Consider the following 13,340-nt stretch of genomic DNA (forward strand, 5'->3'; position numbering starts at 1 on the left):
GTGGCAGTGTGAGTTTTAAACTAGCATAACTAGCCTTACTACCCAGCCAGTTGTTCATTTCTGCCCCTTTTGTCCCCTGCACGTGCTCCAGGAAACAAGTGAGCACAGCCCTGTGGTAAGCAGGGTACTGACCTAGATGACAAAATAAAGTTTTGTTGTCTTGGTTTTTTTCCAGCTAGTTGAGTTCCTTGTTCAAATTTGCTTCAAACATTTGTACCAGCATAGCAGAGACAGCAACATGGAGGTATATCTGGCTGGCTGATACACATGTAGTATTTTTTCCACGTGGTCTGTCTGCCTCACTTACTTGGGATGCTGTCTTTTCTACGAAACTCATTATGCATTGCTTTTATATTATTCCACTATCTTTCTGTAATGCCCCTTACATTGTATTTATGCATTCAAGTCAATCTTTTCCTAGCTTAGCATTCTGTTAGGAGGTTTGCCTTAAGATGAAAAGGTTCCAAAATAGTGTTTTTACTTTAGAATGCACCATTAATTCAAAATTTTTCTGCCTTTGCAAGGTTTTTTGCTCATTTTAAATGAAAGCTTGGTATGGTCCATTTCCATAATCCTGTTCTTAGGATGGCAGCCTTGCAAAGATGAGGGCATTTTTTCACTGAGGATGGCAAGACAAATGGCTTGTTTCTCCCTCCATCATGTTAGGTGTGCTCAGAAAGGAGGTTTCAGAAGTGCTGTGCCTGGACTGCTGAGATCCAAGTTTTGCATTGCTTAACACTGACCCTCTGCTGAGGGCAGGCAGGAACAAGTTCTCTGAAAACACAGCCTGCTGTTGTCAGAGGTCTACAAACAGGCAACACAGAGCACATCTCAGCCAGGTTGTCACTGTGCTTGTGAGTACCTTCCTGTTTGTGACAGTACCTCAGAAGGTTACAGATACAGGAGTTTGTGACTCCTGGATTATTTGTTAAATCTAAAAGCATATAACAGAGGGCAAACAAATTGTATGCAATCCAGAGCACATAGTGATACCATAACAATACTGAGAAAAGCCTTCCTGCTTATAAGGGTTAGAAGGGGATTTCCAAGCTTTGAAACTGTGGGGGAAATATTCAAACCCTTCAGGCATAGCAACAAACAGATTTAAGAGTTCTCCAACCAGGCGCCAAAAAAAAAATTGGCTGGATTTCAGTTTGACAGCTGAATTTCATTTCTCACACTCTAGTACTCATTCCCGTGTTTTTCTTCTGATACAAGAAGCATTCCTGAAAACAAAGCAACCCCCATCACTTTGGATTTTATGAAACTTTTAAAAAGTAAATGTTTTCACTTCTCTAAAATCTGCTCTTAGTGTGTTGAAAAACACCTTTTTTGATAATAAAGATAGTTACATAATGCTGTGCAGTATAATGTTTTGTTAATTAGAATTTGCTCTTTCCTTGCACCAGAGTATATTGTCTTTAAATACGGATGGGGAAGCACTGATTTTTCTGTTGCACAAAGCTTAAATTATTGTGAATGCTTCTGGAAACAATGCACATTGAATGCTGTAGTTTTTGCACTTTTAATTTTACCTTAATATCTCTCCACTGTTCCTGATGCATGAGCATAAACCTTATTGTTTAGAAGTGTTGAGCAGCCTTTTTTTGCAGTGATTTTAATAGTTTTTCATAAGGCTGGTGTTTTTTGGGGTTTTTGTTGTGGGTTGTTCTTTTTTTTTTTTCCCCTCCCTCCCCCCCCCCTTTTTTTTTTTTGCAGTTGGATCAGTAGACATTTTGGATGTTGAAGAATTTGAGCAATACCATGATTTTTATTTCTAGTTGGCAACACATTTCCTATTTATACCTGAGGAGACAAATACTTAAATGATCGTATCTTTCTGTGATCTGAAACTTGTCATATTCTTAGATCTGTTATAGAAATTAAAATTATTTCAGAATACTCTTTTTAATTGCTCATGTTGTTATTATCAAAGGACATGCTTGTCTAGCAATTTTTTCTTTGTTTTGTCTTGAATTGTAATGTTTATTTGTGTTATAATATTTAACGTAGTAAATCTGTAAATATTAATAATTTATTCCTCCCTGCATTTTTGTTGTGCTTTTGAGGCTTGTAGTCTCTGTGTGGACTGAAAGAAAAACATACATTTCTGTTTTCTGTTTACAGAAGTTGAAACAGTAGTAATATTCTTACAGGAAAGTCCTATACTCAAATTTATTACTACTGCCATTTCAAATACTATTGGCTGTGTAAGCCAGACTTTTGAAGTCTGAGGTCACACTTTTTTAAAAAAGCCTTAAAATTAAATGAATGGTTTAAAATAGCAAAACCAATCTTTTTTCTTTTTCTTTTTTTTTTCCAAACAATAATTCCTGTACCTGTTTTTTGAAATCCAACCTCTATCTTTTGTTTTGCTGCAATACCCCAGGTTGAGAGATTAATCTCATAAAATGTTGTAGTTTCACCATCCAGTCTGTTAGCATAGTCAAGACTACCTATGGGAAAAGGTGATGCCAGTAGTTTCACCTGCTACAGTCTCATTCTTATTCCATGTCCTGGCTGAATTTTCATGCCCAATCAAACCTCTGTGCTCTGACCTGAACAGGAGAGCTGGTGCTGGCTAAGGACTGTTACATTGGCTCAGTTAACATGGACTCAGTTCATCCCCTTCAGTCTTTCTCAAAAATGTGTCCATAGGTAGAGGAGGGAACAAGACTAGGAAGCAGTGGCTGAGGGAAGGGAGAAAGTGGAAACACCTCTTTCTGTGGCAGCACCAGTATATACCAGTATAAAATGATGGTGAAATAGCACATGAGTCATGCAGCTGGTGTGGAATACCAAAAAGCTGCAAGACTGTGTTGTGCTTTTGCTCGGATATGAAGGGACTTGAGCCACCCACATGCTAGTGGTTAAACAAAAAATGAGTCTAAATGTCTTCAGTTCTTCACATCAAGAGAAATTCCATCATGGGTTTGTTATGGCTGGCTCTTGCTTCCAAACTGATTTAGTCAGTGTGAGGTTCATTTGCAAGCTACATTTTTTTTAGTATAAGGTGTGATGAATCATCTCTAATGGCTGCGTAGTTGGCATTCCCCTATTTTCTCAGCTAAGCAATGGATGAAATCAGGTGGGTTTTTTAGAATTCCCTTTTCTTTTGCACTTGGTATACACAGGATATCTCTGGAGCCTGCTGTGAGCACCCTGCTGCACCGTGCATATTCATGTTCCTGCTGCATGGAGGCGTGTTCACACGGTGCATGGGCTGCTCGGGGAAGTCTTGCAGTGAGGTAACGGCCTGGCTGTATTACAACACTTTTCTGTGGCTCCTGAGCATTAAGAGGGTCATGCCAGTCAGCAATGCTGAATGTGTTTTTAAAGTTTTGTCCCTTCAGTTGCCAACTGAGTCTGAGTGGTGTTTCTGAGGCTGGAAGAATGGACTTTTCATGGAATCACAGAATAGTCAGAGTTGGAAGGGACCTCTAGAGATCATCTAGTCCAATTCCCCCACTAAAGCAGGATCCCCTAGAGCACCTTACTCAGGACTGGATCCAGGCAGATCTTGAATATCTCCAGAGAAGAGGACTCCACAACCTCCCTGGGCAGCCTGTTCCAGTGCTCTGTTACCCTCACAGTAAACAAGCTTTTTCTCATATTTAAATGGAACTTCCTGTGTTGCAGCTTGTGCCCCTTGCCCCTTGTCCTGTCACTGGGAACTACTGAAGAGGCTGGCTCCATCCTCCCTCTACCCACCCTTTAGATACTTGTAGGTATTAACAAGGTCCCCCCTCAGCCTTCTCTTCTCCAGGCTAGAGTTCCAGCTCTCTGAGCCTTTCCTCATAAGGGAGATGCTCCAATCCCCCAGTCATCTTTGTTGCCCTCTGCTGGACTCTGTCTAGTAGCTCCCTGTCTCTCAACTGGGGAGCCCAGAACTGGTCACAGTTCTCCAGATGCAGCCTCACCAGGGCAGAGTAGAGAGAGAGAATGACCTCTCTCAACCTACTGGCCCCACTCTTCCTAATGCACCCCAGGATTCCATTTGCCTTCTTGGTGACAAGGGCACATTGCTGGCTCATGGATAATTTACTATCTACCAGGACTCCCAGATCCTTCTCCTTGGAAACTTTATGAAATTAACCCAGTCGGTACAAGCTGGAAATCATCTAAGGTTTGCTGTGTTTGTTTTGGTTCTCTTACCAAAAGAGTGAAAGCGAGATGTTTTGTTACTTGTTGGTGTGTTGAAGGGGTTCATCAGAAATGCCCCTTGTAGTGTTTAGCAGGAAGTGTCTGTGTAAACATTCCTGTGGCATAAGCAGGGCTGTATGTAGATCACACATTGTGTTCTCCATTTGGAAGAGGAAGCCTGTGTGAATAGCTCACTTCTTTTGGTCTAAACCAACGTTCACAACATCCTCGTACTGCACTGATTATTATTGTGTCTGGCTTCTCTTGATCGGCTGTACCCTAGCTGCAGCTGGGCTCTACTTCATTTACTGCTTATAAAGAAGATCTACAGTTCCTTCTTACAGTTGGCTAGTGAGGGAAATATCTTTAGAGAACTGTGGGTGCACCGTCTCTTTATTACTGTGGCTGTAAGTAGGATCTGCATAAAATCCAAACAAATCTCTTATCTTTGGAAGATCAGCATCCTTCAAATTGCACACCTTTTATAGTGTAAGTCTGTGTATGTTTGAATAACCCTTTGTACTGTATCTGGATGATGTAGCCTGCTATTATTCCCAAGCTTTGCCCTTTTACTTCCCTGTGTCAGGAGAGGATGGGAAATAAGGTAACTCAAAAACTGTCTCTCAGGAGAGAAGACTTGGATCTTCTCTGTGGTTATGTATTTTTTTCTGGAAAAGAAAAAGATCACTTGTGTGTTGCTGGGAAAATATGGATGGCAAGGAAAAAACTAATAGATCCTTGGGGATTTTCAGTCCATCTTATACTTTCCACTGGAGTATTCTGTATTTGTGACATAAATTAAACTTGGCCATTTGTCTTCTGCACCCCAGAGAACAAGGAGCTGGCTTTTGAGAGTTGCCAAGCCTGTCCTGGTGCCTCTCAGCAGAACTCCCCTGGCAGGTCCTGCTCCATCTGCCCTGCTGGGGAGAGGAGAGGGAACCGAGCAAAGAGTGGGCAGAGCGGATCACTGACCTGCTAAAATACTCAGTTGCTCCCTAAACTTGTGCTGTGGTTTTCCCTTGGCAAAGCACTCTACTCTGCCCATTAGGGAAAACCTATCACTTCAGGAACTGCTCTGGAACTCTTGTTGCTTGAAATAAAATACTGCTTTAAAAATTATCCACAAAGTGTCTGGTTTGTGTTGAATTGAGCCCTTGAAGACAAGATGACATGCACATTATATTTTATAAAAATGTCTACTTGAATGAAACCATGTTACTTCAAATAATATTGGCATTTGTTGGCTTTAGGAAAATAATGCTCTTTTGGATTGAATACCGTACCTTTTCATGTGCTTCCCCTTTCTTTTCTCTTTACCGTTTTTACTCATCTTTTTCTCAAACCTCTCCTATTTTACCTTCATTTAGTCTGTACGTGTTTTCTTTTTTATCCTTCCCACATTTCAGACAGCCATCTAGTATTTCAGTGATGATTTATCTGAATTTAAGCCATGGAGAGGTGAATGGTCACGTAAGGGAGTTGATTCTGGTGGTGCTAGACTGAGCCTCATGTTGTCTGTGTTCCTGTTGGTGTACTTTGGACGAGTACACCTCTGTTCACTTGCATACCTGTAAGTTTAACATCTGAGTGAGGCACCCTTGTCTCACTTGGTGGGTTTGTACTTGTAATACAAGTAACCTTTTCTTGGTATAATTAGTCATAACCATTCTGACTAAATTTGAAGCTGGTGATCATTTGTTACTGCCTGACAGCAAATGTATTTTCTGAACAAATGAATTCTTTCCTTCATTCCTTTGTCCAAGGAAGAATTGTGTATGTTGCGTAGTTTTTTTTATTTGGGTGCTGAAAGGATATTTTTTCTTTAGACTTACATATTGCTGCATGGCCGCATGGGAGAAGACAAGATTACAAAAAGGCTTCTTGAATTTTGAGCAGAAGGCACGAAATTTGCAGTTGTTTTGAGTTCCCATGAAACTTCACTTATAACCTTGGGCTATGAAACATTTATTCCCTGATAAGTCTTACCTGCTACTAGAAATGTCATTTATGAAACCAGGTGGCTGCCCACCAGGATGGATTAGGGATCTTGTGCCCATTAAGAACAGTTTGATGCTGGAAGTAGGAATCTAATGCAAGTGTCTGCTGAAACAATGTGTATCTTTCCTCAAAAAATGAAGGGAGGAATTCCTGAAGTTTGTATTGTTACTTTGTAGTCTGTTCTCCTCCTATGGGGTCTCAAGCCTAAAGAAACTGGTTTTCCTTCTGTTGGAAAAACTGGATGGACGCAGTCGGTTTGCTCAGTCACTGCAGTTCTGACCTAGTAAGAAAGTTCATTGTTTTGCTAGCTTTAAAGCTGTGTGTTTCTCACAAAGGGAGTGCTGTGTTTCTAAGTGAATGTTTATTTAAATATTGGTCTGTTACCCAAAGACCAGCATTCAGAAATTTCAGAGTGCTTACAGAGAAACTAAATATAATGCTTATTTTAGATTTGGAAGTGTTAAGATTTAATGTCATGGTCTACTGGTATATAAAGTTGCAAGATAAGCTTGCAGCTGTTGCATAACAATGGCAATAGCTTGTATCTTTATTAGTAATTTGGATTATAATTTTGAAAATTTAGATGCTGTACAGTTTTTATTTTCAGTTGTAATGTAATTTAAGGTTATGTTGAAGGAATCCCCTGTAGCACTTCTGGCTTTTAAATTTTTTTTTAAGTTTGTTTGGTGGCTTCAGCAAATAGGCAAGTAAAGATGTGGAATGTAGCCAACAAAGGAAAAGTGAAAGATTTAGCCTTTTTTTCTTTTCTTGATATAAAGTGAATGAATTTGCTTCTGCTAAACTCAACATATTCTTCCCACTTCTTATTTATTTATTTCAGGAATTTGAAGCCTTTCAAACATTTGTGGAAAATCGACTTCCGTTTGATATTGTTATTGATGGACTCAATGTTTCCCATATAAAACCCAGAAAGATGCAGTGTGAAAATGTAAGTGCTGGTTAAATATTCATTAAGGGTTTTTTGTATGCTTAGGCTGATTGTAAACAATTAGTGCCTCATTATTATCCTCTTGAGAAGCTGATAAAACACTTTTGTAGCATGTTACAGTGAAGTTCGAAGCATTATTTAGACTTCACAAACTAAAAATTATCAGTAGGAAGATGGTTCTTCTTACATATTTGACTGTATTCACTGTAAAAAATCATACCTAAATTTCTCTGTGTATGCAATTCTGATAGTTGCATCTAAGTTATTATTAATAATATAATTAGGACATATGTTGTGTGGGTGTGTATGTTTTCAGAATAATAGGGATTTGGGGAAACAGTGTAAATCAACATTATAGAAAATTCAATTTAATATAGTTAGGCTGATAAGAATTCCTCTTAAAATAACCCTTTGCTTAGTTCAAACCACATCCTGCACAAGTTTAAACTTAATCTCATTTGCTATTGCTTTAAGCATTTGAGTACTCTTCTTACAAGGGCAACTCAAACTGACTTAATTTCTTTGCACTTGGTGATTTTTAGAAGAATAATCCTGCTTTTTATTAATATCTACTTTTGAGAATTTTTGGCACTCCCCTTACCATTTTACTAAGAAATGGCTTAAGATTGTTTTTTAATTTAAATTAGGAATACTGAAGTAGCTGCTGCCATGTATGCCAAAGCCAGAATTTAAGTTTTCACCCTCTTGAAATCAAAACTAAGTTATAAATTAGCTTAATAATAACTTAAGTAATTCTAGTAATTGCAAGAAATATGTTTCTGTTCTGAGAACTACTTTCTTCTGAAGAAGCAGGATATGCTTTCATTTATGAAAATAGAAGCACCTTAGCTAGGGAGGTTAGATAAACTTGCTGAAAGGTGTTTGAGAGCTGTGGTGATGTTTCATGAGATACTGGCTCACAAAGATGCTGCTTTTCCTACTATGAAAATAGAAAAGGAAGTTTACAAGTTGTTTGCATGAGACCAGAGAGGAAGTGTTGATTATCTAAGAATAATCCCAAGCAGCATGCAGTGGCACAATGTTTTTAGGGTGTAGAGAGACAGATCTATGTTGCTGAAGAAGGGGAAGAGAAATTAACCTCCTTCCTCAGTGCTTGCCTGTCCCAGCGTGGAAACTCTGAACAGGATCCTGAATGTTCTGTAAAAGCTGGAAGCAATGGAGAAAAGATACAGACTGTTTTTTCAGGATAATTACTGCTGATTTCTGATCAGAAATCTTACTACGAGGTATTAGCATGCTGAGCAGCACGAACTGCCTTTGAGTTCCTCCTTAGCTTCTGCAGTATTGGAATGACCTCTAATACTGTGGTCAGTTTTGGGCCCCTCACTACAAGAAAGACATTGAAGTGCTGGAGCATGTCCAAAGTGGGGCAACTAAACTGGTGAAAGGTCTAGAGCACAAGTCTGTGAGGATCATCTGAGGGAACTGGGGTGGTTTAGTCTGGAGAGAAGGAGGCTGAGGGGAGGCCTTACCAGTCTCTTCAACTGCCTGAAAGGAGGTTGTAGGGAAGCAGGTGTTGGTCTCTTCTCCCAGGTACCCAATGAAACAAGAGGAAATGGCCTCAGTTTGCACTATGGGAGATTTAGACTGGATATTAGGAAATACTTCTTTGCCAAAAGGGTTGCCAGGCAGTGGAACAGGCTGCCCAGGTAACTAAGGGTATATAAAAGACATGTAGATGTGGTGTTTCAGGACATGGTTTAGTGTTGCACTTGGCAGTGCTAGGTTAATGGTTGGACGTGTTGATCTTAAAAGTCTTTTCCAACCAAAGCAATGTTAAGATTCTATGACTTTGGGATCCATGATGCCAGGGATCTCCAGAAAGAGTGTATGGAGGCATCAATTTTCCATGTAGGTTGTTCCATACAGATATAGGTCACATCTCAAATCCCAGACTTTACAGACTAGGAGGATTTTTAGGAAGATCTGCCTTTCCTTCCTTCACAACAGAACAGTAACTTGGGCTCACTCCATCTTACCTCCAGAAGATCTACTTGTTCTGTGAGCTGTGTTGCCGTTAATTATCACTGCATTTTGTCATGCACAAAAAACGTCAATCACTAGAGATTCCACCAGCTAGTCTTTTGCTGCTCCTGTTATCTGTATGCTGTTTTTGAGAGTGTGGAGTCGTTACATGACATGCTCATTACTCCTGCCTTACACCTGTAGATATTCAGTGGCTGGATAGTACCTTTACTTTGACACAGGAAGTTTGTATCTGTACTCGAAGCAACAAAATAGCGCTTTTGCAGCCCAAAAGAAGTACTCTTCTAGACAGATGAACTACTGAAGACTGTTTCCTATGTTCAGTTTCTTTATTCACTGATACAGTTTTATATCCTTTTTATTATTTTTTACATGATCACAATATTAACTATTGAGCTTACAGTTGATTTCCAACTGTGAACATTGTTTAAATGCAAGATCATGCTGGGTGCTAGCAAATCCTGTTTTATTTCTTAATGAGTCTGAACTCCCATGTTGTAACATGTCAGGAGAGGACTGTGTCTTTGTTCTTTTTTTGGGATACTTCTGACAAGAAGCATGTATTCTTGTTTTCTCACTCTGATGTTTTTTAAGACTGCTAAAAAGAGAAACCCACAAAGCAGAGCAATCCTTTCTTCTGTCTCCAAACTTTTCTTCCAGATGAGGAAAGGGAAGACCACAGGAATCTCTGCATCTGTTGCTTTCCTGGTTACTGGTATTGCTGCCAAGTAGTTCCCCATCTGTGAATGCTGACCTCTCTGGGCGCTATAGTCTGTGCTTTGAGGGCTGACTGCCACCAAACATCCTCTTCTGGAGGCTGCTGTCCTTTCAACAGAGGCAGCTGAATGGAAAACGTAGAGGGGCAGGTCTGGGGTGTTCACAGCCTGTGCCTTATTAAACTCTCCAGTATACATAGGGAAACATAGTGTAGAACTGAGAGGATGGAAAGGAAAACTAAATGCAAGAGAAGCTGGGGGCAGAGCACAAAAGATGGAAAAAAGCTGAGAGTGAAGGCTGCTGAGGCCAAGCTGGCTGGCTAGGACAGCACGGCTGGCCCGTTTTGGAGAAGAGGGGGATGCTGTGACTCGTCAGTGACCTCTTCTGTCCGACTTGAGAGGTAACTACCAAGGAGCAGTATTTCTAAGGGCCTGTGTTAAAAGGCTGCCCAACACGTGTTTCACTTGTCAAAAAGAAAAATTATTCTAAGTCTCCAGATGCAAGTCACTCTGTGCTCTTTTCAGGGGTTCATTACTGCAGCTGTTTGACCCAGTCAGGGTATTGTTTTATAAACTTTTCTGTTCTAGTGTATAGTTTAGTGTGCAGCAGTGATGGTTGAAAGAGAAAATGAGATTGTTGCTCTTCATTTATAACACACTGTAGGCATTACTATGTGCAGATTATTAGGTTTTTTTGGACCGTGTCCCTTGTGTGCTTTAGAGAGAACAGCAAAATAAAGGGCATTGCTAAACACAGGAGAGGGCCTAAGATTTGTGACAATAGCGTAGTGATTTAAATGCTTTAGAATCTTTATTTAAATTTAACAAAAAATATGGTTCCACTTTTTGATTTAGCTTTATGAACTCTAATTGTTTTGCTGGAGATCAATTCTAGCTAACTCTTAGTCATATAATTAAAATAAGAAATCATAGATATTCCTTTTTTTTTTTTTCCAAACATCTTAACATATGTGATTCCACTTAGGCATCTTGGGAAAGGGCTGGGTTGTGTGAACAAGGCAAGAGTGCCTTGAGAAATGAGAAGAGAAGGAAAAAAACAGAAGTTAAAGGAATTATTTTTACTCATTTAATCCCCAAAGTGTTCCAACATTCTGGAAAAGTATTTATGTGACTTCCAGTAGCCCCAGGCAACTTCAGGCTTCACAGCCAGCACTAACTGAGCAGATCATAATAAATATTATTGACTTGGCAGATTTACAGGAATATTCTGTGGTAATTTCTCTAGTATATGACACTGTCGGTTTGTAATTACAATCCCCTTTTTTCCAGGTTCGTTTTATACTAGGTCTGTTTCCTGGTACAAATCACCAGGTGGCTGTATTGATTAGACAAAACCAGGAGGTATTATGAGAGTGGAAACAAACATTTTTGAGGGCTAGGAAATGATGAGATCTTGGTTTTGAAGACACTGCACTGACAGTGACTAAAACTGCAACACTGGGCACATGCCAGCACCTCTCTTCAACCTTTTCCCTTCCTTACTGCAGCATTTTAAATTAGGCATTAAAGTTGACCCCTAATTAAAAGATATTATAGAATGGAAATTTTTTTTTGCTATATAATCCAGACAATAGAGACAAACTCCCATAATGCCTAAAAACATCCAGCCTTGTATTTTTCTAGGTTTTTTGTGCATTCTGCTGCTGTTTAAGACTGTACCTGATGTGTATTTGCCTTGGTGAGTCAGTCATTGTACTGCAAACAGCTATATCATGACGCTGAGTTAATCCTTTCCTCCAGATGTATCTGGTTACATAAATCTTTAGCAAAGCACACTGACATTTGGTACTCTGTACTCTGCTGCCGTAAGTCACATAGTGCCCCACCTTTCTAAAGGTCAAGAGAGGGAATTTCCACATGCTAATTGTTTAATTTTCTTACTAAACACAAACTGTTGCATAATTCTTAAATGGATTTTTCCTGTTTATCACAATTTTCTCTCGAAGTATTCCTTGGAAGTGAGGGGGAATCCAAGTGCAAGCAGGGTATCTAGGCTCTGGAGCATCTCACTTTGCTTGTGGGAGGGGAATGAAGGAGTTACAATGAGCTGTGCTGCAGCTGCCCCAAGAGTGTAAAGGGCCAGGGTGGGAGGCAAGAGAGGGATGAGGGAGCACTATCAGCAAACACAGTTTAAAGAGTACTTTGCAATTTTTAATTTACATTGAGGTTGGTATGTTGTAAATGAGGTAAGGAGCCAGCTTCTTTTTTAGCTGTACCCATCTGGAGTTAAACATAACTGCATAAAGATTTTGAATGTGTGTTCAATCAAAGCTAACTTAAAATTCCCTCCTTCAAATAGTTTGGCAGTTGGGGTCAGCTCTGCCCTAACTTTACCCTCTCTAATTTCTGTATTAAACTCAGACATCTAAAAGATTGGTAAAATAGTTCCAGATTGAGTTCCTTGAGGCTGACAATGCACAAAGGAATAGTTTATGCTCTTGGCAGATGGTTCAAAGTGGTTGCTCCCAAAGTTAATCAGCATTTCTATAAATGAACTGTGTAAGTTTGTACAATTCCCATGTAAATTACAGTAGGCCTGTACAACAGCTGACAAAGCCAGATCCTTTCTATTCCCATCCCATCCCTGTCTGGTAGCAGCAGCTGGCATGCCACCCCTACCACATCTCTCCCTCTTGCAGCTGCAGTCAGCAACTGCCAAGAAAGCCACCAGAGCTGCCCTCCTGCACCTCTTACAGGCTGCCACAAGAAGCCAGGCTGTGACTGCTGTAGTTAGGGTTGCTCTGTGACAGGCAGAGGAGACAGAACATCCCTTGCAGTTATTTCTTGTCTCTTCCAAGGGAGGAGCAGCAGACTTACTGAGTGGAGGCTGCACTCTGAATTGGTGAAGCATTCTTTGACTAAATGTGATCATGTGAACATACTGCTGCATTTTTGTTTTCCATATTTAAAATATTTTTTAAATCATATTTATAAAGAGGATTTGAAGTTTAGAACTAATTCATTATTCCAGTAATTCTGTAGTAGTTATTCCGGGACACTCTGCATGCTTCAGCAGTATGGAAAAAAAGTGAGCAGAGAGAGCAGCCTTGAAGGGAAAGCTGAGAGAAAGAAAAATGTTTCATTAGGACAGGGGAGAAAACCAGGATGTAGGATACAAGTCTACAGGAAAATAGTGAATGGTCATTACATTTCTTTTTGATAAGCCCAACTGTGGCCACAGAAATTAAGACCCTTGATGAATTATGCTTTATAAATTTAGCTCAGAATCATTGTTTTGGTATGCACATTATTCACATTTTCAAGGTTTGTTTTCCAAAATGAACATAAAGACAAATATCAAGACAAAAATAATAACTCTTCAAATGAAGGTAAAGTTAAAAAAAAGGTAAAAAAACTCCCACAAAAACAGGGCACCTATGACCAGCCATTCTCTTGGGTTAGTAACCCAAATCAATTTTGAAGCATAATTTTGTTTCTTTGAAATCTCTACTGTTGTGCCTATAAATCCTCCATGATGAAAAAAGGGGAAAAAAAAGCCTTGGCAC

The 13,340-nt window shown here is 39.6% G+C and overlaps 1 protein-coding gene across 3 annotated transcripts in view; it reads left to right on the plus strand.

Moving 5' to 3' along the window:
- The window catches only part of PRORP (protein only RNase P catalytic subunit), a 47,879-nt gene that overhangs the window by 15,560 nt on the left and 18,979 nt on the right, over window positions 1–13,340 (plus strand). For all 3 annotated transcript variants that reach the window (XM_051620630.1, XM_051620633.1, XM_051620632.1), the window contains exon 5: window positions 6,983–7,090. In XM_051620630.1, coding sequence (XP_051476590.1) covers window positions 6,983–7,090 — 108 coding nt within the window. The remainder of the gene's footprint in view (window positions 1–6,982; window positions 7,091–13,340) is intronic.

Source organism: Apus apus, chromosome 5 (genome assembly GCF_020740795.1).
Source record: "Apus apus isolate bApuApu2 chromosome 5, bApuApu2.pri.cur, whole genome shotgun sequence".
In the NCBI taxonomy this organism is placed as follows: domain Eukaryota; kingdom Metazoa; phylum Chordata; class Aves; order Apodiformes; family Apodidae; genus Apus; species Apus apus.